Raw genomic sequence first — 26,294 nt, 5'->3', positions numbered from 1 at the left:
GGGGGAGGTGGTCAGGGAGGGCTTCCTAGAGGAGGTGGCATGCAGCTGAGGCAGGAAGGGTAAGTGGGAGTTAACTGGGTTGCTGGGTGCGAAGACCCCCTCATTCAGTGTTCCCTTCCTTCCTGTAGAGCACGTTGGCAAAGGGAAGTGAGAGTCACCCGCCTGGCCCAGCCCCGCCCCAGCCTCACGTGTCTGCCCGGGTTGCACAGTCGGGTGGGGTGAGGGAGAGAATTACACTGTGTCCGTGTGTGGGGAGAGTATTTAAAGCCTGCGCTAAGTATGGCTTTGCCCACAGGCTGCGGGAAGCACCTCCGCCAGGGCCCCCTGGGAGCGCCATGCTGCCCTCGTGGCCGTGGAGCTGCTGTGGCCTGTCCCCGCCCGGGGGCTCCCTCCCTGCGGCCTGGGCAGTCCTCACAGGGCTCCCCAGATGCCTGCACAGGTTGGGGGCTGAGATGAGACCAAGGCAAGTCCAAGGGTGACAGGTGGGTCTGTCTGGGGCGGGGCCGGGAGGAGTGGGCCAGGCTGCAGGGAGGGTAGCAGAGATCTAAGGAGCTGAGCCCCTGGGCCTCCTCCCCGCTGCCCCCTCTCCTGCCGCCCACAGACTGCGCCCCCTCCAGGAAGCTGCTTGGCATCTGGCATCTTCTCCACCTGCCAGGTCCCACGTCGACATTAGCACAGGAGGGGCGCGGGAGGCGGGGGCGCTGGCTGCTGTAGTTGTGTGCTCCAGAGCACAGAGGCCCGGGACAACCGCCTGTCCATTTGTTCATGGTTCTGCGCCCTGGGCTGGACTCGGCCGGCTGGTTCTGTGTGGTCATACAGGTGCACAAAGCTGCCGGGCAGGGGGGTGGGGCAGGGCGTGAGACTCGAGGGACACGGGACGGCTGAGTGTTTCCTCTGCTCATAGAAACTCCGGGCCTCTCCCCATGGTCTCGCCGGACTCGGAACGTGGCTGCACAGGGCTCCCGAGCCTGCAGAGACGGAAGTGGCCAGGTCTTCCGAAGACTCCAGTCGGACACTAGTGCAGCCACTCCTGCGCTGCAACTAAAAGACACTGTATCTGGGGCTGGCGATGTGGCTCAGCAGGCTAAGCCCCGACCCGTGACAGCAGCATCCCACACAGCCACCGGTTCTAGTCCCGGCTGCTCCACTTCCCATGCAGCTCCCTGCTAAGGCACCTGGGAAAGCAGCCGAAGATGGCCCAGGTGCTTGGGCCCCTGCGCCCATGCGGAAGACCCGGATGGAGTTCCAGGCTCTTGGCTTCTGCCTGGCCCAGCCCTGGTTGCTGCAGCCGTTTAGGGAGTGAACCAGCAGATACGGACGGTCTTTCTCTGTCTCTGTCTCTCCCTTCCTCTCTCTCTCTCTCTCTCTCTTTCTCTCTGTAACTCTGCTTTTCAAATAAATACAATAAATCTTTAAAAAAAAAAAGACACAGTGCATAGGAAATGGCCTGAGACCTGTTATGCCACAGTGCTGGCCCGTGCAGTGCCTTTAAGGGCTTGATGTTGAAAGAAGCCCTGTGGCTGGGTGGCTCTGAAATGCACTGGGATAGAGGGCAGAACCTCTGAGCACCACAGCCTCCATGACAGCACCCCTGGGAGCCGATGCCCGCTGGCGAAACCTTGCCTGAGACTATTTCCAGATACAACAGACGAATACGAAGAATTTTCAGACGAAGAGAAATAATATTTCTCTCCAGCACTCCTCACACCCAGGCACCAGTCTGGTGTGTGACTTACTTTTCCCCATGGCACTCCTGTGACTGGCCACCATGGCCCCATTTCACAGATGCGGAACTGAGGCTGGGAGAGTGGGAGAGTGGCTTTCCCAGGGCCACTTAGCTGTAGGTGGCAGAACTGGGCTCTTAGCCCAGGCAGCCTCACCCGCCACTCATGTTGCTGTAGGAAGCCCCCCACACCCGCGCCTGGACCTCCTTGGGGTGTCTGGCGGGGTTCAGCCCAGGAGAGGGCTCTTTGTGCTACACCCCAGCAGGAAAGCTGCCGCTGAATTCATCCCCTAAACTTCGGACAAGTTGCTGTTTCAAAGAACCAACTCTGCAAAAGTTGGTTTCTCCCTTTCTGTGTCTGCCTGTACCCTGGGTATAACAATTACAGCCAGGGTACCCGCCCCCACGCACACGTGTGTGTGTGTATGTGTATGTGTGTGTGTGTGTGTCCAGAAAGACTTTCACTCCCAATTCCGGACATGTCAACTGTCTAACGAGTATGCAAAAGAAAACACTGAACAGCTTCAGGAGTCGCAGAAGAAACACAGGAAGAGTTTTCCTCCAAGCTCAACAAACACAATAATTTCCGTAAACACAGCCACTAGTATTTAAATAAATACAAGATGGGAAATAAACAAGAGAAGAATGGACACAAGGCGGGGACTTCCCTGGTGGACACGTGCTGCTGCCAGCCGTCCAGCTACAGACACTGCTCAGAGCAGGTGCACAGAGCAGGTGCATCAGGTGCACAGAGCAGGCTGCGGTTTCACTGGGATGCGGCTCCTGAGCCCAAGCGGGCCTCCGAACCCCAAGAGCCAAGTTCAGGGTCCTAAGAGGGCGGAACTTCCTCTACTGGCGGTGTTTAGGAGGTGGGCCTCGTGGGAGGTCCCTGGGTGGTGGGAGAGGTGCGAGGGGCGTGTTCTACAAGCCAACTTGGGCCCCACCTTTTCTTTGCTTCCTCCCTGGCCACGTGATCTCCCTCCACACGTGTTCTGCCACTGCGGCACCAGACAGCTGACCAGTGGGGGCCACCTGAGCTTGGTCTTCACCTCCAAAACCGCGAGCTGAAATAAACCACTCACTCGGTCCATCTCAGGGAACTGTGCTGTTGAGCACAGAGCACCTGTGGTCACCACCAGGGGGCGCTGGCGTGCGGCTGACGTGGCTACCATGGGGCGTGGGGCCCTTTCCCCTCGTGCACTCTGACCCTCGGTGGGAGCTGCCATTGGGCAGCAGCGGCCATTTGTGTCCTGGTGAACAGGAGCCAACAAGGAGCACCGAACTTCGTGGGGCGGGGTTACAGTGGCCTTCAGTGACCTGTTGTCATAGGCACTGCCCCCACAAAGCGGCCCCACAGTCTTGTCCGGGGAAACACCCCCTGTGTGAGCTGGTTTGCTGGCATTTCGGTGACAGTACCTGCCTTTCCGTCTGCCCTTTCATTCCAAAAGCCCCTTGGCCGCGACAGCTGGGGGAAGCCAGGACGTGGCGTGATAACAGAGGGGAGAGAATTTCCCGCACTTGGAAGTCTCACCAGCTCCTGGCACTACCAAGGGACCAGGTTATCCAGCCCCACGCTCTCCTCTGCCGTGCTGCCCGGCACCAATGGACGCTGTCCCGTCTGTCTCGGTCAGGGGACGATCAGGGTAAAACAGCGCTGGCTTCACAGGCAGAGGGACCCCGGGAGGACCTGGGGTTTTGTCTGACACCCTGGTCGTATCGCCTTGAGCTTCTTCACGATCTTTGAACAAGAAGTCCCCTTGTTCATTTTCCCCTACGTTCCACAAATTACCCAGCCCTGAAGCACAGAATCCTGGTTCCTTGCCATGGGGCCCTCGGGCTGCCCCCTCCCAGGCCTCAGTCTGCCCATTTGTGAAAAGGGGCCGGGAGCGGAAGCAGCGCACCGTGACCTTGGCTGTGTATGCTCTTGGATCTGCCATCAGCGGCCCCCTGGAGATGCAGCTGCAACTGGAAAACACACGGAGTCCCAGCGCTGTTTGCTTTCTCGGAGCACCTCTTCCCTGAGCCGTGGGGTCTGCACAGCTGGCCCAGCCCCCCGGAGGGGCAGGCGAGACTGGGGGAATTCCCAACCGACAGACGAAGCCAGACCTGGGGCTTTCCTCACCAGTATGGTGACAAAGAGCAGGTACCACTGTGAGACCATGGGCCGGGCAAGGCACGCAGCCCAGTGCACAGCAGCTGCGTGGGCAGCGGCCCTCCCTGGCTGTGCTGCCTCCGTTTCCCTCATCTCTGAAGCTCGTCTCACACGGAGCCGCCAAGGTTCCGCGGACTCAAGGGTACTGCTCTGGGGCTGGCCCTGTGGTGCAGCAGGTAAAGCCACCGCCAGCGATGCCAGCATCCCAAATGGACGCTGGTTCAATTCCCGGCTGCTCCACTTCTGATCCAGCTCCCTGCTAATGGTCTGGGAAAGCAGCAGAAGATGGCTTGAGTGCTTGGGCCCCTGCACTTGTGTGGGAAACTTGGATGAAGCTCCTGGCTTTGGCCTGGCCCAGCCCTGGCTGTTGCAGCCATCTGGGGAGTGAACCATCTGATAGAAGATCTCCCCCGACATCACCCCTTTTGTCTGTAACTCTGCCTTTCAAATAAATAAAGTAACTAAGGAATCAAGTAAAAAAAAAAAAAAAAAGGGTACTGCTCTGCCAGTCTGTAATCCTATGAGTGGACAAAACTTTTCAGCTCTGAGGAAATTACTGAGACAGGGTTCCAGGGGGACTGGCTCTATAACCTTCCCAATGCACGGGCAGGCACGGCGCGAAGAGTGGCCAGGCGCCTACGCCATGCAGCCTGGCCTCACCTGTCCACCGCCGCATTTCCTGTCCTGGCCGCTCAGTCCCACTCAGGGGGACATTCTCACCCCTACTCTCCAGGCTCTACGAAGTCAGATGAGTCACACCTGTGCCCAGGTCACACAACTGCTTTAGGGAGGGCCCATTTTCTGTGAACCCCAAAATGGAATCTTTGCACTAATCTCTGGGGTTTGGTAAGATTCTAATGCCCTCGGCCGGCGCCGCGGCTCAGTAGGCTAATCCTCCACCTTGCGGCGCCGGCACACCGGGTTCTAGTCCTGGTCGGGGTGCCGGATTCTGTCCTGGTTGCCCCTCTTCCAGGCCAGCTCTCTGCTGTGGCCCAGGAGTGCAGTGGAGGATGGCCCAAGTGTTTGGGCCCTGCACCCCATGGGAGACCAGGATAAGCACCTGGCTCCTGGCTTCGGATCAGCGCGACGCGCCAGCAGTGGCGGCCATTGAGGGGTGAATCAACGGAAAAGGAAGACCTTTCTCTCTGTCTCTCTCTCTCACTGTCCACTCTGCCTGTCAAAAAAAAAAAAAAAAAAAAAAAAAAAAGATTCTAATGCCCTCGTTCCGGGTGCCGGAATTCCTGGAGGGCAGACTACGTGGAATGAAGGTGGTCTGACTGGTGGGGAATGAAGACTGGCCAGTAACTGGGCTGTGGGAGAGCAGGTGTCCCAGCACGTGACCACTAGGTGGTGCTATGGGCTGGGTGCTGCTCTGGGAAGGGCCTATACTCTGGTACCGCCAAGCCCACCACCCTGCAGAGCCTGGCTCTCTGGAAGACACTGCCCAAGGCCAGGGCTGGAGTAAGCAATGCCCCCCAGGGAAGGATGACACGGTGTGATGGCAGCTCCCCCTCCCCCAGGAGCCGCACCCCGCCCAGTTTACCGATGAAGGAATCACAACTCCTGGCCAAGGCGATGGCTCTCGCGCAAGCTCCCTGCAGCCTTCTTGGCTGCTCAAGCTTTGTCCCATCTTCCAGGCCTCTTGTTTCGGACTGGTGTCATGGCACAGCAGGTTAAGCCGCCATCTGTGATGCCAGCATCTCATATGTGCGCTGGTTCAAGTCTTGGCTGTTCCACCTTTTTTTTTTTTTTAATTTATTTATTTGAAAGAGTTATAGGGGGAGGTAGAGCCAGAGAGAGAGAAGTCTTCCATCTGCTGATTCACTCCCCAAATGACTGCAATAGCCAGGAGCCAGGAGCTTTCTTCCGGGTCTCCCATGTGGGTTCAGGGGCCCAAGGACTTGGGCCATCTTCTTCTGCTTTCCCAGGCCACAGCAGAGAGCTGGATCAGAAGTGGAGCAGCGGGGACTCGAACTGGCACCCATATGGGATGCCAGCACTGTGGTGTGGCTTTAATACAGTGCGCCACAGCACCAGCCCCAGCTGTTCCATTCTGATCCATCTTCCTACTAATGTGCCTGGGAAAGCAGAAGACGGCCCAAGTCCTTGGACTCCTGCACCCCTGTGGGAGATCCAGAAAAAGCTCCTGGCTTCGGTCTGGCACAGCCCTGGCTGTTGTAGCCATTTAGGGAGAGAACCAACAGATGGAAGATCTCTCTCCCTTTCTTAACTCTGCCTTTCAAATAAAATAAGTCATCCTTTTTTTTTTTTTTTTTTTTTTTTTTTTTTTGATAGGCAGAGTGGACAGTGAGAGAGAGAGACAGAGAGAAAGGTCTTCCTTTGCCGTTGGTTCACCCACCAATGGCTGCCGCGGCCGGCGCACTGCGCTGATCCAAAGCCAGGAGCCAGGTACTTATCCTGGTCTCCCATGGGGTGCAGGGCCCAAGCACTTGGGCCATCCTCCACTGCACTCCTGGGCCACAGCAGAGAGCTGGCCTGGAAGAGGGGCAACCGGGACAGAATCCGGCGCCCCAACCAGGACTAGAACCCGGTGTGCCAGCGCCACAAGGCGGAGGATTAGCCTAGTGAGCTGCAGCGCCGGCCCAAGTCATCCTTTTTAAAAAGACCCTTTGCCCTCTGGCCTTCTCCCAAGGGCTCCTCCACAACGGAGCTTTTGGGAACCCTGATCCACTTGGTGCTAAGTGTCCCCGACCCCTCCCAACCCCTACATTTATGTATTGGCGACTGAGGGTCTCGGGGCTCCCCTGACACCTCCCCCACCCCAGGTCTCAGCTTTTCCTACACTGACCAGTGGGCACCTGGGGAGGCCTGACTGACAAGGTGGCAAGCTCCACCCCCCATGCTTGTGACCTGAATGCTGGGCTCTGTACTGCTGAGCCCTCCCTTCAGGCCTCCTCCCTCCACCACAGGGCCACTCAGTGCTTCCCTCTCCCAACCTAGACGCATCTCCACTCAACTCCCTGTCCAGCACAGGGTCCGGGGCTCAGTGGGCAGCAGGAGGCGCTCCCGAGGGACATGCTCGTAGACCTGGGCCAGAGGGAGCACTTTGTGACAGCGAAGGTGTCCACACAAGCTGGGACAGCCGTCACCGTCACCAGAAGTGTGCCAACATGACCTGGGGCACCACACAGTCCAGGGGCAGGGATCGGGGCCAGGACCAGGGCCCACAGTGAGGGTCCAAACAGCAGCAAGTTCACGGCTACGGCTGGATGGCCGGGGTGGAGCTGGGCAGCAGGGAGAGGGAGATGGAGCAAGGTGGCCACGCTACTCCCTGGGGTAGCTCCCTCCCGACCTGACGCCCACAGTCCCGCCAGATTGGGAGGCTTTTCAGGAAAAACAAGCTGCCCAGGTCAGGGCCCACCCGGCTCCGTTCTTGTTGGCCCCAGGGCCCGGCCCGGGGAGGCTCAGTGGCTGCCGCCGAGTAATGGAAAGAGCTCTTTATATAGTGTTTATTAAACCAAGGACCGGTCGCGCGCTGGGCTGGGCTGGTGGAGGAAGACACAGCTCTTGCGGCCTCATGGGCATTGACTGGGACCAGCCCTGGTGCTCCCGCAGCCGCTAAAGGCTGGCCTCTGCCCAACACCCCAGCACACGCCCAGGACCCACCGTTACAAAAGTGAACAAATACCAACTTTCTTCTTTTACAAATCACACCTTCCCGTCCCCTGCCAGCGGGGGAGGGGAGTAGCGGTTGGAAGGGACGGTCATTAAAAAGGGAACGATGCTTATAAAACGAGGAGGAAGGACAGTGCCCAGGGCTGGGGAGCTGAGATGCCGCCCTGGGTGTGGGTGTGCACAGGGGTGGGGGAGAGGCCCCAGGGGAACTGGGTCCAGCTGGCCTCTGCTAGCTCAGCTCCTCGGGGGAGCATCTGGGGGAAGGGGCAGTTCCCGTCCTGATGCTGGGAGACCCCCGTCCAGAGTGAGGAGCTGGCAGGGCTGAGACTGGTGAGCCCCACACTCCCAGGGGCTCTGAAAGGTGAACTGGCTTTGCCCATGCCACATGGTGGGTCCCCGGGCTGAGACGCCCCTCTGAGGGCCCTGCTGTCACTGCCGCTGGTGATGACGGGCAAAGGGCACGATTGACAGCAAGGGGGAACCTGGGGAGGGGACGACGTGGAGAAGCCAGGAGTCACAGAGGGCCTGGGGCTGAGAGGCAGGAGGCAGCTTCCAGCCAGGAGTCTGCCCCCGTGGGACCTTGGGTTTCCGCTCTGTGCTGTGATGATGGGGGACCTGCCATCCTTTCCAGTGGCCCCCACAGGTAAGGTGCTACCCAGGGCTTCGGGAGAAGGGAATAGGATGAGCTGGACCTCACGGCCCAGAGCTAAGATGGGACTAGGCTGGGAGAGACCTCCGGCCCAGGGGGATCTGAGACCTGGCCTGCAGCGCTGGTCCCGCCCACCCTCCTCCTGTCATGGTCACGTGGGGCGGGGCACGAGGGAAGGCACTTGGGGAACAAGGCGGCAAGGGCAGCAGGAAGAGATGGAGTCCATTTGGCATCGAAGTCCTTCTGCTCGTGGTTCGGGGGCAACAGGGACACAGGGGCCGGGTGCAGCAGAGCCCCTCCCGCAGGCCCGCGGCTCCACGGAGGGGCCGCAGCCTCCCCCGTCGCACTGGCACGTTGGAATCTAAGTTACTCAGGACCTGAGCAGGCCCTGGGTAGCAGTCTGTCCCGTGGCCCTGGGCCACGCCGTTCGTCACAAGATGTCAGGGCCCCTGGCTGCGACCTCCTGGGTGTCTGTGCAGTGTAGGGTCACCTTGGGGCTGGAGCCAGGCTGCCGGGGGTAGGCGCCCTCCCGCACCAGGCGCCGACACTGCACGTCCCTGCCCACGCTGACGCTCTGCAGTGCCGGCAGGTGGCGCAGCAGCAGCTCCGGCAGTGGCGCCAGGCCCGACCCCGACAGGTGCAGCTCCTGCAGGGAGCCCAGGCCTGCGAACGCCTCGGCGCCCGTCCACTTGAGCTTGGGGTTGCCGGACAGGTCCAGCACCTGGAGGCCCGACAGCTCCTGGAAACCATGGGGCACCAGCTGGGGGATGCCCTGCAGGCTGGCCAGCGACAGGTGGGTGAGGCCCGTCAAACCCGCGAAGGCGCCGGGGCCGATGGCAGCCAAGGGGTTCCCGTCCAGGTTCAGGTAGCGCAAAGGCAGGTCGTGGAGGTCAGGCACTGCGCGGAGCCGGTTCCAGGCCAGGTTGAGGCTCTGTACGGTAGGCACGGGCAGGCCGGCCCGGGCGGCGTGGGGCAGCAGGCGGTGCAGGAGGTTGTGGGAGAGGTCCAGGTGCAGTGCGCGGCCTTGGCTGTGGGTGGTGAAGGCTGACATGGAGACCTCCCGCAGCCGGTTGTGGCTGAGGTTCACCTCGCTCAGCGGTGAGCTGGTGAAGGCGTTGGCCGGTAGGGCTGCCAGGCCGTTGTGGCTGAGGTCCAGCGACTCCAGGTAGCGCAGGCGGGAGAAGGCAGTGGGCGGGAGGCTGGTGAGCAGGTTGTGGCTGAGATCCAGGCCAGCCAGCGTCGTGTAGCCCGGCCCAGCCAGCACCGACTCATTCACCGTCTCCAGGCGGTTGGAGGACAGGTCCAGGTGGGTCGTGTCCAGAGGGATGGGCACAGGCATGATGTGCGGGCCCAGGCCGCTGCAGTCCACACGCGTCAGGCTGAAGCTGTCGAAGAGGCCGAAGGTCTCCACCTCACACTGGCAGCCAGGGAAGCATGGCCGGCTCGTCTGGGCTCTGCTCGCGGCCAGCGATAGCAGCAGGGGCAGCAGCAGGGGCCACAGCATGGTCGGGGCTGGAAAAGGAGCCAGGGGTGAGGGCTGAGTGTCCCAGACGGGCCTGACCCCACCCCAGAAGGCACCGGCCAGCCTGACCTCCTGGAACGCCTTCCATCCCCGCTCCCGCTCCTCACCAGAGCCGGCAAAGGGGCCTCGGCTTCCTAACTGGACGCACCTACCTCAGATGGGCAGATGCGAGTGGGACTGCTGCAGCTGAAGTGGGGGCCCGGAGCCTTCCACACCTGCCCCCCATCTCCACCCCAGGGAAAACTCACTGAAGGGTTTCTCGGGCTGGCATCGCCAGCGCCCATGGCCTTGGGTCCATGGGCTACACCTAGGCCCCACTGGGAAAGGGAGCTCCTATCTCCTCTGCTGAGCCCATGCCTCATGCTGGGTGTGGTTAAGCCATCACCTGCAATGCTGGCATCCCATATGAGCGACAGTTCGAGTCCCAGCTGCTCCACTTCTGATCCAGCTCCCTGCTAAGGCAGCAGAAGATGGCCCAAGTGCTTGGGCCCCTGCAACCACATGGGAGACCTGGAAGAAGCTCCTGGCTTCAGTCTGGCCCAGTCCCAGCCACTGTGGCTATTTGAGGAATGAACCAGAGGATAGAAGATCTCTGTCTCTCCCTCTCTGTTATTCTGCCTTTCAAATAAATAAATCTTTAAAAAGGAAAGAAACTTACACAGAGCCACACAGTTATGTGTCCACAGGGCACACATAAAAAGGAGCACGGCTCCCTGTTGTGCTCTGGCAGTGGCTGAACCAGCCCCAAGGCCCACAAAGACCACAAGACCCACAAAGACCAGGGCCTGCAAAGGCCAGCCCCACCTCATCCCTCCCTGCCCCATCCCCATGGCCAGTCCTCCAGGGCAGGCTCCTCCACCTGGGGCCCCCATCTAGGCTCCCAATGGACTCGAGGGACCTCCGTCATATGCTGTTTCCCCCTGGCCCCGACCCCTTCCCCAGCTGACAGAGCTATTACTCGTGCACCTGCCTTTAATCTTGGGCAGGCAGAACAAATGGGCTCAGGTAGCAAGAGGACCTGATACCCGGAACTAGTAAGAATCAGGACAGGATTAGAACCCAATCCCCCTGTTCACGCCCACTGCCTCCAGCAGGCCAGGCAGGGGAGCGGGGAGAGGCGAAGTTGCGGGGGGCAGCTCTTCCCTCTGGCATGTGCTAGGCCACATCCTCCCTGGACCCTGCTCTCTGTACAATGACAACTGTGGCTGCCACAGATGCCAGGCATCCTGTATCTGCTGTCCCATCTAACAGGCACAGCCACGTGGTGGGCCTCAAGGCCTGTGCTTGCCTCCGCTGATGGCTGGGGCGCCGGCACCCAGGGGTGCTGGTGTGAACAAAGGATTGAGCAGTGAAGGCTTCTAGCTGGACGGCTCGGGCAGCCTGTGGCCACCCCTGCCTAGCTCAGGGACCACCGGGGCAGGGGGAAGGGCGGGCAGGGGGAAGGGCTGAGGCCGCGCCCCAGCAGGGCTCCTGGCCTGGCCCCTGCCCTCCTGCCCTCCCTCCCCCCTCCCCCAGCCCTCCCACCGGCCTGCAGATAGGCCAGGGACAGCAGGATAGCATTTCCAGGCCAGCATGAAACTTTCAGGGAGTGGTCACCTGATCTGCACTCCGGCCCGCCCCGGGGCAGGGCGAAGTGGGGCTCCCTCCTCTCCCACCCCTTTCTTTTGTAGAGGCCAATCTGAGGATTAAACCCAGCCCAGGTGCATCCTCTGCTGGGTCTCAGCTGAGGCAGGACAGAATGTTCCAGTGTCTGGAACCAAAAGGAAAATATGAAGCTGCTTCAGGTCCCCTTTGTTCCCGGGGCGAGCAGGGTTCGTTACCGCCACGTGTTCCACCTGCCCTGCTAGGTCCATCTAATCCTACCCACCCTTCCTGGGGCTCAAACACACACCACAAAGGGCCCAGGATCACCCTTGGGTTCCCAGGGTGATTATACAAGGCGTCCCTGGGACACCAAGCGGTTCACATGAACCTGCTTATGTAACTGGTAACAGAACGCGGTGCCAGCGCTGCCCCTCCAGCCTCGGCCTTGTGCTGGGCTCCAGCTGCCCTCACAGCGGTCGATCAGCCCTCGCTGGAGTGCATGCGGACAGCAGCGTGGAGCCCGTGTGCAGGACAGGAGATCAGGAACGAGGCAATGGCAGAGGGGCCACTGCAGGGGGCAGCAGCGTGGACGGAGACCCACCCAGACGACTCCACTCATAACTGCTCCCAGGGCAAGGGACCAGGCCCTCGCTCAGCCCTGCACAGGGCAGCTGGCTCGGGAGGGAGGGAAGGGGGAACACACTTCTCCAGGGGCTCCAGCTCACACCCAAGGGCTGGGCACCGGCCATGGGAAGTGCTGACTGTGACAGTGGGGGACAGTCTTCACCATAGGCCAGCGCTAAACACACGTTTGCTTGTCCAGTGCCCAGGGTCTCTCCATAAGGCCTGTAGTCCCATCCCCGTGTTACAGGAAAGGAAACAGGACCAGCATGGAATCACATGGGCCACTGTGCAAGCTTGGGGGGGTCATGGGTCAGAGGAGACAGAAAGGGCGACCCATTCCCAAGGGGAACACACGTGACAGTGCCCAGCCTGGACACGGACGGAGCCAGCCTCCCCCAGCCTGCTTGGGTACCGGGGCCCTGCCTCCCTTCTCACACTCCAGGGGCTGCCGGGTGGGGACAGGGTCGCTGTGCATCCTGGTGCAGAGTCAGGTCTTCTTCCCACTCTGTCCCATCCCTGGACGAGTCCCCAGCCCTCTGTTAGCCTCGGCTTCCCCAGCTTCACGGTAAACGGTTCAGTCTAGATAATCCAACTCCAGAGTTTCAGGATTTTAAAAAATTCACAAAAACATTTAATATGCTGCTACTATGTACCAAACACTGGACAAGGCCACGGGAAGGGGTGGGGTGGGGGGAGGCAGGGCTGGAGCCCAGACCAGCAATGCGGGCAGGCACAAAGGCACAAGAGCACGTACATGCCTGGACCCAGGAGGCCAGGGCCGCCGCTCTGGGCGCCCTTCACAGCTGTGTGCACTCGTCCGAGCCTGGGCTCTCTCCTCTGTGGACAGCACTAACAGCGCTTCCCCCGGCCGCAGACTGTGCGGAGAAAAGAGATGGGCGGCCCCCGCGGAAGGCCAAGGAAGAAAAGGGGTCCGGGGTCACAGTTCCTCACTTTCCCCCGACGCACTGATCCGGTGGATCCGGCAGAACCTGCGGGCAGGAGCAGCGACGTCGCCCGGGGTTCTCCAGGTGACAAGTCCACGGTGACTCTAGGCAAAGTGTGCTGACGGCCTGGGAGCATGGGCAGGGCTCTCTGCCACGAGACAGCTGCCCTGATCAAAGGCGCCTCGGGTTCTGTTTAACCAGCACCGATGCACCTGCAAGCTGTCCCTACCTTCCTCCCCGACCTAAGCCCCCATCTGGATTTAGACCCTGCTTGGTGGTCACGGGGGGACCCGCCCTCACCTGCCAGCCTCTGCTCGCATCACAGGCCCCGTGGAGGCCACAGCTGACTGAGGCCCAGAGGGGCATGGGGTGCCAAGGAAGTGGCAGAGCAGGCCAGGAAGCTGGGAGCTGACCCCCTGCGCTGCGGCTGGGCCCATGCAGATCCCCTCTGCCCACACCCGCTCCTGGGCCAGCCCTGGCCTCTCACGCCACAGGCCAAGTCCGTGACGAGCGAGCAGCGTGGGGTGGGGCCCCGCCTTCTTCACCTGTGTGCCTTCCCCGAGCTGGGGTCCAAGCCAGGCGTGGCAGGCACGGGCACGAACGTGGTACCGAGCCTCCGGCAAGTCCCAGCCCTGCTGAGTCTCAGGGTCCTCGACGGGGAGCAGAACCCAGGGCTGTCCCCAGGATGAAACGGCAGGAGCAAAGCATGCGGCTCGGTGTCGGTTGCGTGCCAAGTGCTCCCCGGGTGGCAGGACCACGGCGCTCGCTTATTCAGCTTCCTGAAGGCCGTGACCATGACACTTTCACACTCCTCCCACCCAGGCTCCCAGTGCAGGCCCAGGCTCCCAGCTTGTGCCAACAATCTCCAGTCACTTTGTGCCTGTCACCAAGCCCACAATCTCCCTCCTCCTCCTCTCCTCTTCCTCCAAGGACACCTCCCCAAGGGCCTGGGGTTCCAGCTCAGGCCTCCCTGGCCCCTGCTGCCTGCCCTTGGTGCCACCGCCCAGCACCTCAGGCCCACAGAACTTTCCAGCTTCCTCCAACAGCTTTAACAGAGAGCCCCTGGCACAGGAGCCAGGTGGGGAGGAGGCCAGGGGCTGCAGCAGCCACCTGAGACAGGCCTTGGCCTGCCCAGCTGCTCCTCAAGGCCAGCCGCCCCACGCCCCTCCGTCATGAGCTCACCCACACTGACGCCAGCGGAATCCCCGGGTGGGATTGCATCAACGGCCTGCCTCCAACCCCTTAGTCAGCTCTGCAAATGCAAGGCAGAAACACAAGGCACCTCGAGGGCCGGCTCCCCCAGCAGCTACGCTAACGCCGCACATCTGGACGCAGGCAGCAGCTCACCACGCCCCCACCACCATCTTGATCCTGCCTTGCCATAACCCAGGACTGGGCCACTAGGGCCCCTACTGTGCAGACCAGCAAGGGATGGACGTTATTCAGCTGGGGAGGATAGGAAACAGGACTCATGCCCAGGCGTCTCGGCTCCAAAGCCAGGGCCCCTTAGACTGCTCTGCCTCCACTTACAAGTGGGCATGTGTGGTCGACACCTTTGAGCTGGCCATGCTGGACTGCAATTACAGGTTTACCTGCCTGCCCGCTAGGGGTGGGGGTGGGGTTTGGATTCACCTTTACGGTCCTGGAGCCGAGCACTGGGCCTGGCCCAGGGCAGAGAGCATATGCACACACACCAGGCATGTGGGAGGCTGCTTCTCTCACCCTCTGCCAAGCCCCCGTCACCTGTTTGGCCACCCTGCGAGATCAGCAGGTTAGACGGCCCCATCCCTAAGTTAGTGCAGTGTGAAGATGCCCAGAGAGGTTCAGTGATCTGACCAGAGACACACAGCCAGCCACCAAGGGCAGGGGCTGGGCTCAGGACCCAGGTTTCTGGGGTAGGAGAAGCCTGGAAGGCCAGCAACCTTGTCCCAGGGGGATAATCTGTCAGGAGACAGGCAAGGCTCCTGGTGTTACTTCCCCCTTCCAACACCTCCTCCTCTGGGAGCTTGGCAAGTGCCATTCTTTGGAGGCAGCATGTGTGGGCACAGGTGGGGGCAGCACGGGGCGGGCAGGGGGAGACTCTTGCAGCCAGGCGTGCTGGGCTCCAATGCATAGGGCGTGTGTCCTCATCCCTGAGTCTCGGCGCACCCCGCTCTGCGACACGGTGGGAACCCTGGTACTGCTGCCAGGGGGTCTCCGTGATGCGGACACAAGGTAAAGAGACAAGGACTCGGCGCTGGGCCTGCCACCCCTGGTGCTTCCTGCAGGTGTGTCTGCTCCCTCAGGGTGGTCTCATGCGCCACCAGCAGGTGCTAAGGCACAGCAGGGGCAGAGGACGATGCAGAATGGAAAATGCATCCCAGCCAGGGCCTGGCCTGGGCTCCCAGTGTTGGCTAGCACTCCCAGGGGGCTGGTGAGGCGAGGGGCAGCTGAAGGCTCACAGGGACCAGAGCGGCCGAAGCAGCCATGTTGCCCGGGACAGCAGGAAGAGGAGCTGGTGGCTCACTGGCTTGCTCCTCCTCGTCCCCCAGTGGGGCGGTCGATGCACCTGCCCAGGGTGGGCTTGGGAGGCCAGCACGGCACCCTGGCACCTGCCTCCAACTGGTAGCCAGTGTGGCAGCAGAGCGCACCCCCCACCAGAAGACCAGGACTCCACCACTGCTCCCTGTTTAAAGTGTGGGCCACACAGAGCCTCCCAGTCCAGAGGCCTGTCACCCCCACTAGGGCCCCTGCTTTCGCACAGGCTGTTCCCTCTGACAAAGACGACAAAGGTCCCCTCTCCTCTGTCCACCAAACTCTCTCTTCTCGGAAGCCTTCTCCCTCTCACCGGCCCCTCACCCAGCGAAGGCTCTCTGTCCCCATGAGCTCCCGGGGCCCTGCAGCTGCCCAGGTCAAGGTTTCAGACCATTTCGTGGTCTGTCACTGTCTTCAAATCAGTGTCCAGCTCCTGTTCTGCTCAGGACCTGGGCATGGGATGGGGTAAACCAGATGACTGCAATGTCACAGCCACAAAGCTTCCTTCTGCCTGGAACACTTGCAATACTTAGGGTTTTGCCAGGTAGGGAAATCCGGTTCAGGACCAGAGCAGATGCCGGCCGTGCCTTCTACTGTCAGTGCCACCTAGCAAATGTCTGCGGGACGTGACACAAACCACAAACCACAAACCACTTCTCATCTGTCACTCCTCAGCCTTTCTCACAGCTCCGACAGCGCCGCGGTGCAGACGAGCATCCTCACTCGAGGGAGGAAGAGGCTGAGAATGAGACAGGTAAAGCTACAGCCCAGCCAAGGAGTTAGACGGCAACGGAGCGGGAGGAAAACCCAGTCCTTTTAACTCAGAGGCTACTTCGCTCAGCCGCCAGCGCCACCCACAAGGCAGAGGCCGGTGTCCTAGAACGACCAGTCCCACCCTCAGCGCCTGGTTAAAGCCTGCAGCTGCTCTCCACAGCCCTAGTTCAAATGCCAGCTCCTCGCGATCTGGGGCAATTCAGCCCCCACCTCCCCTCCCACCCCCAGGACCGGGCACCTGACAGCCCGCCGTGCTGCCCACCTCTGTGTTGTCTTCACAACACACACAATCCTGCACTTGCCCCTCTGTCCGGGCCCCTTCCTGCCTCCTTGTGCGTCCTGTGGCTGGGGGCTTCCAGGGGGACCAACACTCCTATTTTTTCTTAAAAAAAAAAAAAAAGATTTATTTATTTAGTTGAAAAGCAGAATTAGAGAAAGAGAAAGAGAGAAACAAAGAGAGAGAGAGATCTTCCTTCATCCACTAGTAACTCCCCAAATAGTCACAACAACCAGGCTTGGCCAGGAGCCTCCTCGGGTCCCCCATGTTGGTGGCAGGGGCCCAAGCACCTGGGCCATCTTCCAGGGCTTTCCCCAGGCCATTCAGCAGGAGCTGGATTGGAAGTGGAGCAGCCAGGACAAGAACCGGTGATCATACGCGAGGCCAGCACCCCTGGCCACCCCTTTACCCAGTACACCATGGCACCGCCCCCCACCCCGCAGTCTTTAATAAGTACCCTCGGTGCCCAGCCTTCCCTGAGAAAGGATGGGTGGACTCCAAGTGCATCCCCTGCTTTGAATCACAAGTCATGATTACGAAGAGAGCTGATTTGGACTCTAGCCACTCACAACCTGTCATTTAAAAGGTGGGGTTGGGGGAGGGTGGCGGTCCCTTCAACTCCCTCCATTTGGAACTCAGCAGCTTTTGCCTTTCCTGGGGAGGGGGTAGAGGTCACTCTGGAGGTGCCAATTACCGGGTCAACCAGAACGGGAAGGGAGGAGACAGCCCCCCCCCCCCACCCTCTCCTCCCAGGAGAGAAACTCAGGCAGAGAGAAGGACAGCAGAGCACCCACCTCTCCAGGCAAGTGGCCTTTGCCCCTCCCTCCTGACCGCAGCCTTCCTAGAGTCCTTGGTTAAAGACGGGCTGGGGTGGGGGGAAGGTGTCAGGGTTATCTTTTTAACCCCAGATCAAAGCCCAGCAGACTCCAGCCTCTAGCTCCCAGCCCTCCCGGCCCGGGCCCTGCAAGTCTCAACGTATCCCAGAGGCAGAGCGTGGAGCCAGGAAGGTCCGGAGAAGTTCCTCAGTCACCACCTCCCGGCCTCCCGGGCCAAGTGTGGGCGGGCACTGCTCTCCGCCGCTCGCGGTGAGGGCAGCGCAGGCTATCCCCAGCGCGGTGAGGGCGTGCTCACCCCGTCCCCCCCACCCCGGGGGGCAGGGTCGCCGCGACTCGGCCAGGCCGGGCATCGCGCCCAGCGGCCAATAGTGCGACCCTGCCCGTCCCACTCGAAGCCAGTGTGTGTGAGGTTCGCAGGCCCCGCGGCCCAGCTCGGGGTCCTGCAAGCCCGGATCCAGACCAGCAGTTGTCTTCTCGCCGACCGACCCGGGTCGGGGTGCAAGTGGTTGCAGCGCGGACCGCAGAGGGGAGCCGCTCTCCACGCCGAGCCGCCCCGTTTCTCTCGGTCACATACTCTCTCCGAGAAGCTGGGCGGGCGACGCTGGCTGCCCTGTCCCCTCCTCTCTCCAGCTCAGGTCCGAGCCCAGGACCAGCCGCGTCCCTCCCGCTCCCAGTCAGGTCCGGCACGCTCCTCCCAGCCCTGGCGGGGGCCCAGGACCGACCGATTCCCCCTCCTCGTCCCATCCCACTGGCTCTCTGCCCCGAGGACCTCAGGAGGCTAAAGAGGGGCGGGCGGCCGCGCGGGGAGCCCGGGGAAAAGTTTGAGCCAAGTCGGGGGCCGGGCCGACAGCAGGGGGCGAGCAGCTGCGGCGGCGCTGGCTCCGGGCGCGCACACACCCCACGGACACCCAGCCCAGACACGTAGACAGCACGGACCACGTACAGGGACACGCGGCGGCGCGCCCACGACACCCACCGCCGAACGCCGGCGCACAGCCCGGACACACAAAGGCACGGGCAGATGACCGTCCCGAACCCCAGTCCACAAAGACCCACACCCGCGGGATGCACGTGTCGCCACAAAGACCCCCCCAGGCGCCCGCCCACTCCCACGGCCCAGGGCAGAGCCTTTGTCTCCTGGAAGCCCTCTCCCCTCGGTCCGGGTTTCCCCCTCCGTGCCATGGCCCGGGGTCCAGGAAAAGTTGAGGGGCCTCGGCGGGACCCCGCCCCGCCCCTGTGCCTGGCGCCGCCCGCCCGTCCGTTGGAGCGGCGGGGGTGGCTGGGGTCCGCGGCTCGGCCCCTGCCCACGGCGCCGACTCCCGCTGCGCCCGGGGACCCGCACCCACCTGGAAGGCTGCGCAGCCGCCGCCTCGGCACGCTCACCTAGGCGGCCCGGCCGCGGGCCCCGGGGCCGGCTCTTTTCTCCGCGCCGCGCGGCCCGCCCCCCGGTCCCCGCCCGCCGCCGGGCTCCCCCCTGCCGGGCGCCCAGTGGCGGCTCCGCCGGGCGGCCGCGCGGCTAGGGAGCGTCGCCAAAGTGCCGGCGTTCCGCCGCGCGCTCCCCGCCCGCCCCGCCCCCCGCCCGCCGGCTGAGCCCGCTCTGAGCCCGGGTTCCACCCGAGGGAGCGTCTCAAAAGTGCGCAGCGCCCGCCCTCTCCAGGCCGCCTCACTCCCGGCTTCCTGCATCCCGAACCCCTGCCCCTCCCCCTGCGCGCCCGAGCAGTCTCAGCAGATGGCCGCTCGGTCGGGAACATCTGGAGGTCGCTGGCGAGGGAGAGGGAGAGAGAGAGAGAGAGGAGGGACTTGTTGGTGAGAAAGAGATGGGTGGGTGAGGGTTTCCCTTTCCTGGGGTTCACCCCTCCCTTTCTTTTAAAGAGTGTAAAGAAGTCCAGAAACGTTAGAGAGAGACGGAGAATCAGAGCAGGCAAAGACCAACTCCGGAGAGGCGAGAGGGGAGAGCCCGGCTCAGGCAGGGCAGGAGAGAAATTTTTCTGCAGGAAACCGTGGACTTGTGGCTGGCTGTCTCAGATGAGAAGCTGCTGTGTGCACCCCACACAAGTTTAAGTCTCTCCCTCCCTCCCAGGCCATCCTCCTGTACTCCTGCTTATGCAGGGGGAAAAAAAAAGGTCAGGAAAGCATCTAAGACAGTTTACAGTAGGGATTTGGGGGCAGAAATCACCTAGGGGATGCATTTCCTGGAAGGTGCAAGCTGGGTGCCTGTGTGTGTGTGTGTGTGTGTGTGTCCCTGTCTACAAAGCCAGACCACAGCCCACCTTGGCAGGGGAGAGACCTGGGGGGGGGGGGCACCGTGTAGACCTCCCAGGAACTTCTGCACTTTACAGAGCGCTGGGGGGAGACTTTGCCCCCCCACCCCCGTGGCCCAGTCTTGTTTGGCTCAGTCTCTCTGCTCCTGCTTTCCTTACTACTTTTCTTTCTCTTTTTAATTAAGAAGAGTTGCTGTGTCTGGCTGCCTGCCTGGGAGGAGGGAAGCCGGCACCCTCATAGTCAAGTCTGCGGCCTCCTGGTCCCTGTGTGGTCATGGGGACTTGCCTGGGCACCCTTGTCAGGGGGCTGGGAGGGCGGGCACCTGTCTTACCTGTGTGGGGGTGAGAACTCCACTGGCCCCTCATCAACCGGCTTTGGGAACGGTACCTCCGGCTCTTTACACCCAGTGTCCTCTGCACGGTCAAGCTTAATAAAGGCGCTGCTGGCATTCAACCTTGGTCTACTTGGAACCTGGGGCGGTGGCAGGGGCGGGGCCAGATCCTTCCTCCCAGGGCAAGGAGTGAGGGCCACACATGGACTTGGACGGGCTCAGGTTCCAGCACTGGGTAGCCTTGCCTGGGTGTGGAGGGCTGGGTCTCAGCACCCAGCAGCTGTAGCTAAAGACTGCTCAGCTTCCTGGCTGTCTGGGAGGCGGCTGCCCAGGTGTGCAGGGCTGTGGGCACCAGGGCCCTGGAATGGGCCCCTCCATTCTCAGGAACCGGCTAAGTGCCCTTCCACACTGGCTGCTGGCCGGCAGCAGCTCCCGTGCACTTCCACATCTATCATTTCGCTGGATTGCCCTCACCTGGCAGGTGGCCTCCAGGGGCCTGGGGGGAGGGGTTCTGTTAACTTTACTGCCTCCCCCTTCACTGTGTCTCTTGTCACTGTCTCTGCCTCTGCTCCCCTCTCCTGTCTCCCGTCCACACTGTCATGTAACAAGAGTGACCCGTTCTAAGCTGCAGATCTGTATAATGGATCACAACACTTGCCCGCTTAAAACTTTGGCAGAAGCCAAACTCCTTAGCTTGGCATGCAAGGCCCCATGTGGTTCGCCCTCTCTCCCGGCCTCCTCAGTATCCCTTCTGGCCACCACTATTACACAGCCCAAGCTCTGGGACTCTAGTCACACGGGAATAAGGAGGAGTGGGGGTGCCTCTGCCGTCTTCAATCCTCTTTCCAGAGTCTCCTCCTCCGGGAAGTCCTCAGTCTGGCAGAGTTGACCCCTCCTCCTGCTGTGCTGCCGTGACCCTTACAGAGAAGCCCTCATTGTGATTTTCACCATTTGCCCTCTTTGCACCGTCAGCGTGGCTGCTCTGCCTGGCCAGGGACCGCGCTGGACACCTTTAAGATCATTGTATCCCTGGGGCCGGCGCTGTGGCACAGCGGGTTAACGCCCTAGCCTGAAGCGCTGGCATCCCATATGGGCGCTGGTTCTAGTCCCAGCTCCTCTTCTGATCCAGCTCTCTGCTATGGCCTGGGAAGGCAGTAGAAGATGGCCTCGGTCCTTGGGTCCCTGTACCCACGTGGGAGACTCAGAAGAAGCTCCTGGCTTTGGATCAGTGCAGCTCTGGCCGTTGTGGACATCTGGGGAGTGAACCAGCGGATAGAAGACCTCTCTCTCTGTCTCTACCTCTCTCTGTAACTCTTTCACATAAATAAATAAATCTTAAAAAAAAATCATTGTATCACTCAGTGCTGACATCAGCCACCGTAAATCAACGGCGGGGAGGCCCGGAGAGGGTGAGAGATCTGCCAGAGATTACCAGCACGTTCTCTCCAGAGCGACCACAGCGGTCTGGGCCCCAGTTTTCTTTTGGCTATTGTACGGCCCCCACCCACAGCTGAGTGTGGTGTGGCAGAAAGGTCTGGGAAGCTCGAGATGCCAGGTGCAAGTCACCACCTCCCCGAGCCTCGGCGGCCCTACCTGTAAAAGAGGTGTAAGTAAGAAGCCCAGCCTCCCAGGGGTGCTGGGAAGATCCGATGAATAGGTGCAGATGCGGTGGGTGGGGGGGAGCCTTTCTTGTTTGGGTATTTAGAACATCATTCGTGGGTTGCACACGGTTTCAGCTTAAACATTAGCCTGCTATCGGGTTATTCAATTTCAAGTCTGACTGCAGTTGCCTTGGCAGAGCCAGACCGAATGATTCTGCCGGCCTTATGTGGCCTGGGGGCCGGCCGTTCCCCACCCCCACCCCAGCCCCCTCAGCTCTAGGGAGCTGGGTGCTTTCAGTTAACCCAAGGACCAGTCATCCTGCAGCTGAAGGAGATTGGCTCAGAACCACTTTGCTTGCACAACTTTCAAACGGAAGTTAAAAGGCATCGTCACTCCCTCTGGCTGTTTGCTCACTTTCCAGGGTTGGAGAAAGATCTTCCTTTCTTTTTTTTTTTTTTTTTTTTTTTTTTTTTTTTTTTTTTTTTTTTTTTTTTTTTGACAGGCAGAGTAGACAGAGAGAGAGAGACAGAGAGAAAGGTCTTCCTTTGCCGTTGGTTCACCCTCCAATGGCCGCTGTGGCGGGTGCATCGCGCTGATCCGAAGGCAGGAGCCAGGTGCTTCTCCTGGTCTCCCATGGGGTGCAGGGCCCAAGCACTTGGGCCATCCTCCACTGCACTCCCTGGCCACAGCAGAGAGCTGGCCTGGAAGAGGGACAACCGGGACAGAATCCGGCGCCCCGACTGGGACTAGAACCCCGTGTGCCGGCGCCGCAAGGCGGAGGATCAGTCTAGTGAGCCGCGGCGCTGGCCAGATCTTCCTTTCTCTCTTCCCCACCATAGCTGCCAAAGTCAGGCCAGAATCCACCCCGAGTCCAATGCACCACTTGTGCCCCACCCCGGACCTCAACTAGTTAACTAGCGCAGTGGGTTTTTCCTGCTGCATTCTCTTCTCCTCAGCTGGCAGAAGCTGGCAGGGTGAAGTTAATAGAGCGCAGGACCACGGGGGAAATAATGGAAAAGAAGATTGGGAGGAAAAGAAATGTGTCTCCAGCTGCCCTGCCGGTCCTGCATGTCTGCAGTGTGTGTGTGTGTGAGTGTGAGTGTGTGTGTATGTGTGTGTGCCGTGCTGCGCTTTTAAAAGCTTCCCTGGTGATTCTGGTGTCGGTATGAGGACGGGGGACAGGCAGAACCCCTTCAGGTGGCACATTCCTCCCGTCGTGTTCCCATTTTTAAACCTTTTTAACAGATTTTTAGGTATTTGGCTACCAGTCCCCTTCTATAGATGGGGAAACTGAGACTCAGAAATGAGAGAACTTCCGCTGGCTCCCTGTGATAACTCCCGGATTCTGTGCACGGGTCTTGCGAATGAAATGAAAGGCCGGCGCCGCGGCTCACTAGGCTAATCCTCCACCTTGCGGCGCCGGCACACCGGGTTCTAGTCCCAGTCGGGGCGCCGGATTCTGTCCCGGTTGCCCCTCTTCCAGGCCAGCTCTCTGCTGTGGCCAGGGAGTGCAGTGGAGGATGGCCCAAGTGCTTGGGCCCTGCACCCCATGGAGACCAGGAGAAGCACCTGGCTCCTGCCATCGGATCAGCGCGGTGCGCCGGCCACAGCGGCCATTGGAGGGTGAACCAATGGCAAAGGAAGACCTTTCTCTCTCTCTCTCTCTCTCTCACTGTCTACTCTGCCTGTCAAAAAAAAAGAATGAAATGAAGGGACGCTAGCCAGTAGCCTGAAGCACTGTGATGAAATAAAGGTCTCAACAGAGCTAAGTGCACAGGCAATTGTAAAAATAAGTATCATTGTAACTCTTACGTGTAACTCCACTCTTTGTTTTTCACTTAATTTAAGAGATGAATATTTAAAAGAATAGTTCTAGTTGGGGCACATGATGAATCAAGCTGTAATTTTGTGACATCAATGACTTATACATGTCGGGAGGGAACTGTTAAAGGAACAGAGTTGTATATGTTACTGAAATTAAGCTGGGGGCCGGCGCCGTGGCTCACTTAGTTAATCCTCCACCTGCGGCACCGGCAACTCATATGGGTGCCGATTCTAGTCCCGGTTGCTCCTCTTCCAGTCCAGCTCTCTGCTGTGGCCTGGGAAAGCAGTAGAAGATGACCCAAGTGCTTGGGCCCTGCACCCACATGGGAGACCAGGAGGAAGCACCTGGCTCCTGGCTTCAGATCAGCGCAGTGCTGATTGTAGCAGCCATTTGGGGAGTGAACTAACGGAAAGAAGACCTTTCTCTCTGTCTCTCCCTCTCACTGTCTATAACTCTACCTGTCAAATTTAAAAAAAAAAGAAATTAAGCTGGTATAAATGCAAATTAGAATGTTACAACTTTAGGGTGTAAAATGTAGTCCCCATGGTAACCACAAAGAAAATAGCTATAGAATATATACAAAAAGAAATGAGAGAGGAATTTAAATGTTTTGCTGCCAAAAAAAATCAACTGAACACAAAAGGAGACAGTGATACAGAAGTGAGGAATGAAAACACTGTAAAGCATATAGAAAACAAATAACAAAATGACAGAGCTGAATGCCTCACCAGTAATGACTTTAAATGTAAATGGGTTAAATTCTCCAGTCAAGACAAAGGTTGGCAGAATGGATAAAAACACAAGATCCAAACTCTACACTCCCTGTAAGACATTTGCTTTAGATCCAAATACACAAATAGGTTGAAAGTGAAAGAACAGGACGAGATATTCCATACACAGAGGAACCAAAAGAGAACTTAGGCAGTGATGTTAATATCTGCCAAAGTGGCCTTTAACTACAAAAGGTCACAACACACAAAGAAGGACATTATGTATTCACAAAAGGTTCAATACAGCAAGAAAAAATAGAATAACTACAAGAATGTATACACCCAGTAAGAAATCATCACACTATATGAAATAAATGTTGACAGAATTGAAGACAGAAACACATGTTCCTCAATAATAGGTGGAAATTTCAATACTCCTCTCTGAATAATGGATAGAACAGAGATCAGCATTGTGGCTGCTTCATTTCTGGTCCAGCTCTCTGCTGTGGCCCAGGAAAAGCAGTAGAATATGGCCCAAGTCCTTGGGCCCCTGCACCCACATGGGAGACCTGGAAGAAGCTCCTGGCTTTGGCTTGGCCCAGCCCCAGCTGTTGTGGCCACCTGGGGAGTAAACCAGTAAATGGAAGATCATTTCTCTCTCTCTCTCTCTCTCTAACTCTGACTTGCAATTAAAGAAGTCTCTTTTTTTAAAAAAAAAGTATTAAACCAAAAATAATAAAGAAAATATTAATAATAATGGATAGAACAACCAGACAGAGGGTGATGAAAGAAAGAGGGCCTGGACAGCCTAATAAACCAAGCAGATGTAACAGACACACAGCTAATGTGTCAAGTTTGTTTTACACCATGCAAAGGGTTATGAAGACGGAAGACAGTGATGGTTGCACAACATTAGAGTGTACTTACTATCACTGAATTGCACACTTCAAAACAGTTAAGATAACAAGTTTTAGGTTCTGGATATTTTACCACAATAAAAGAAAAATTGAACAACAGATAACTGGATGGGAAATGAAGCAGGAGTCTGGATGTAGGGCGAGGGGAGCACGGCGTGGGGTGTGGGAGGCCTGGAAAGCACGAAGGGGGAAAGGGGAAGCCAGTGGGGGAGGGGACATTGTGGTGCCATCCATCCAGCCCTGGCTTCTCCAGGGCTGGCCAAGACCTCAGCCTCCAGATTGCCCAGTTCAGTGGTGGTGGGGAGAAGGCCAGGAGCAAACAGTCTTCTGAGCAGCTGCCCGAGCCAGTCTCCTCCGGGGAGGCCACCTCCCTGCTCCCCTTGGCTTCCAGGCCTCTGACCCTGGATGCTCTGCTCCATCGCTGTATCCGGGAGCTAAGTGGACCCACATGTTCAGACAGGGCATGATGCTCCCGCCATGGAGTCAGCAGGGGAACTAGCGGATCTGGGGGTCAGCGGCCAGGCACCCTACCCCTCGTCCCTCTGCTGTGTCGGTGGCAGACTGAGGTTCAGAGGGAAAGGAGAGTAGTGACTGGACCAAGGTCACGGGCTGGTGAGCAGCACAGCTCCTGGTCTCCTAGGCAACAGTTCCTTTTACCCCTGGACATTGCCTCTTTCTGTGTCTGCCCAGCTTGACTTCCCACCCGTCCGTCCTCTGTCTAGTCCCCCCGTGCGTCCACCCAACCTCCTGAGCCTCTGAGACCCAGCGGGTCTGCTGCGGGGCTGCTGGAGCTCCCCACTGGGGTGGGCATCTGACACAGACCCCTCTCAGGTCCTGAGGAGTCTCGGGTGCCTGCTAGACATCTGTGCAGCGCACGGGAGCAGAGAGGAGCCTGGCTGCAGCCGGGGAGGGCATCCTGTCGGGCACAGAGGGTGGGGGTCAGGCTGAGCAAAGCAGGGAAGGGCATTCCAGGAGGAGGGAGTGGCCTGACCAGGGACCAGAGGGGAGAGTATGGGGCAGTGAATGGTGCCACATGGCTGGGGTATGGGTCTGAGAAGGGAACAAACAGCAGTCACAGGGAGTGCTGGGGGCAGGCTGAGGGGACAGCCCTTGGTGCCAGCACCTGGGAGCCACCAATGGGCTCCACCAGTGAGACCATCTCCACAAAGAGTGCTCAGCGAGGCGGTGGAGGCCTGAGGGCGTCCTTGTCCCCCCTGTGCTAGCCTGTGGATGTCTTCCCGAAGGCCTTCTACACCCCCAACACACACACACACACACACACACACGCACCTGCACTCATTTCCTCCCCTGTCCTTGGTCCATCTCTCTCTTAGCCTTCTGTCCTTGCTGGTTACCCAGACCCTTCCCTGCTGCACTCCACTCCTGTCTCCCTGACAATGACCACCGTGTCC

General features: G+C 59.5%; 1 protein-coding gene and 1 long non-coding RNA gene across 5 annotated transcripts; one reads left to right on the top strand and one right to left on the bottom strand.

Moving 5' to 3' along the window:
• The first annotated feature begins 233 nt into the window (after window positions 1-233).
• LOC138847118 (uncharacterized) lies at window positions 234-1,425 on the top strand. Its single transcript, XR_011384727.1, has 2 exons — window positions 234-463; window positions 905-1,425. It is a non-coding gene; the product is annotated as an uncharacterized lncRNA (long non-coding RNA).
• A 5,906-nt stretch (window positions 1,426-7,331) lies between these two features.
• TSKU (tsukushi, small leucine rich proteoglycan) lies at window positions 7,332-19,969 on the bottom strand. Of its 4 annotated transcripts, none has more exons than XM_008263709.4 (2): window positions 19,829-19,969; window positions 7,332-9,672 (listed from the first exon to the last, which is right to left on the bottom strand). In XM_008263709.4, the coding sequence occupies exons 1-2, from the start codon at window positions 19,944-19,946 to the stop codon at window positions 8,591-8,593; spliced, it is 1,200 nt and encodes a 399-aa protein (XP_008261931.4). In that variant the 5' UTR covers window positions 19,947-19,969; the 3' UTR covers window positions 7,332-8,590. The 4 variants fall into 4 exon arrangements, with proteins under 4 accessions (XP_008261931.4, XP_008261947.3, XP_017200026.3 ...); XM_008263725.3 differs by lacking the exon at window positions 19,829-19,969 and adding an exon at window positions 18,582-18,727; XM_017344537.3 differs by lacking the exon at window positions 19,829-19,969 and adding an exon at window positions 17,194-18,524.
• Window positions 19,970-26,294: the final 6,325 nt, after the last annotated feature.

This window comes from Oryctolagus cuniculus, chromosome 1 (assembly GCF_964237555.1).
Source record: "Oryctolagus cuniculus chromosome 1, mOryCun1.1, whole genome shotgun sequence".
In the NCBI taxonomy this organism is placed as follows: Eukaryota; Metazoa; Chordata; class Mammalia; order Lagomorpha; family Leporidae; genus Oryctolagus; species Oryctolagus cuniculus.
This window is presented reverse-complemented; position numbering and strand designations above follow the sequence as displayed.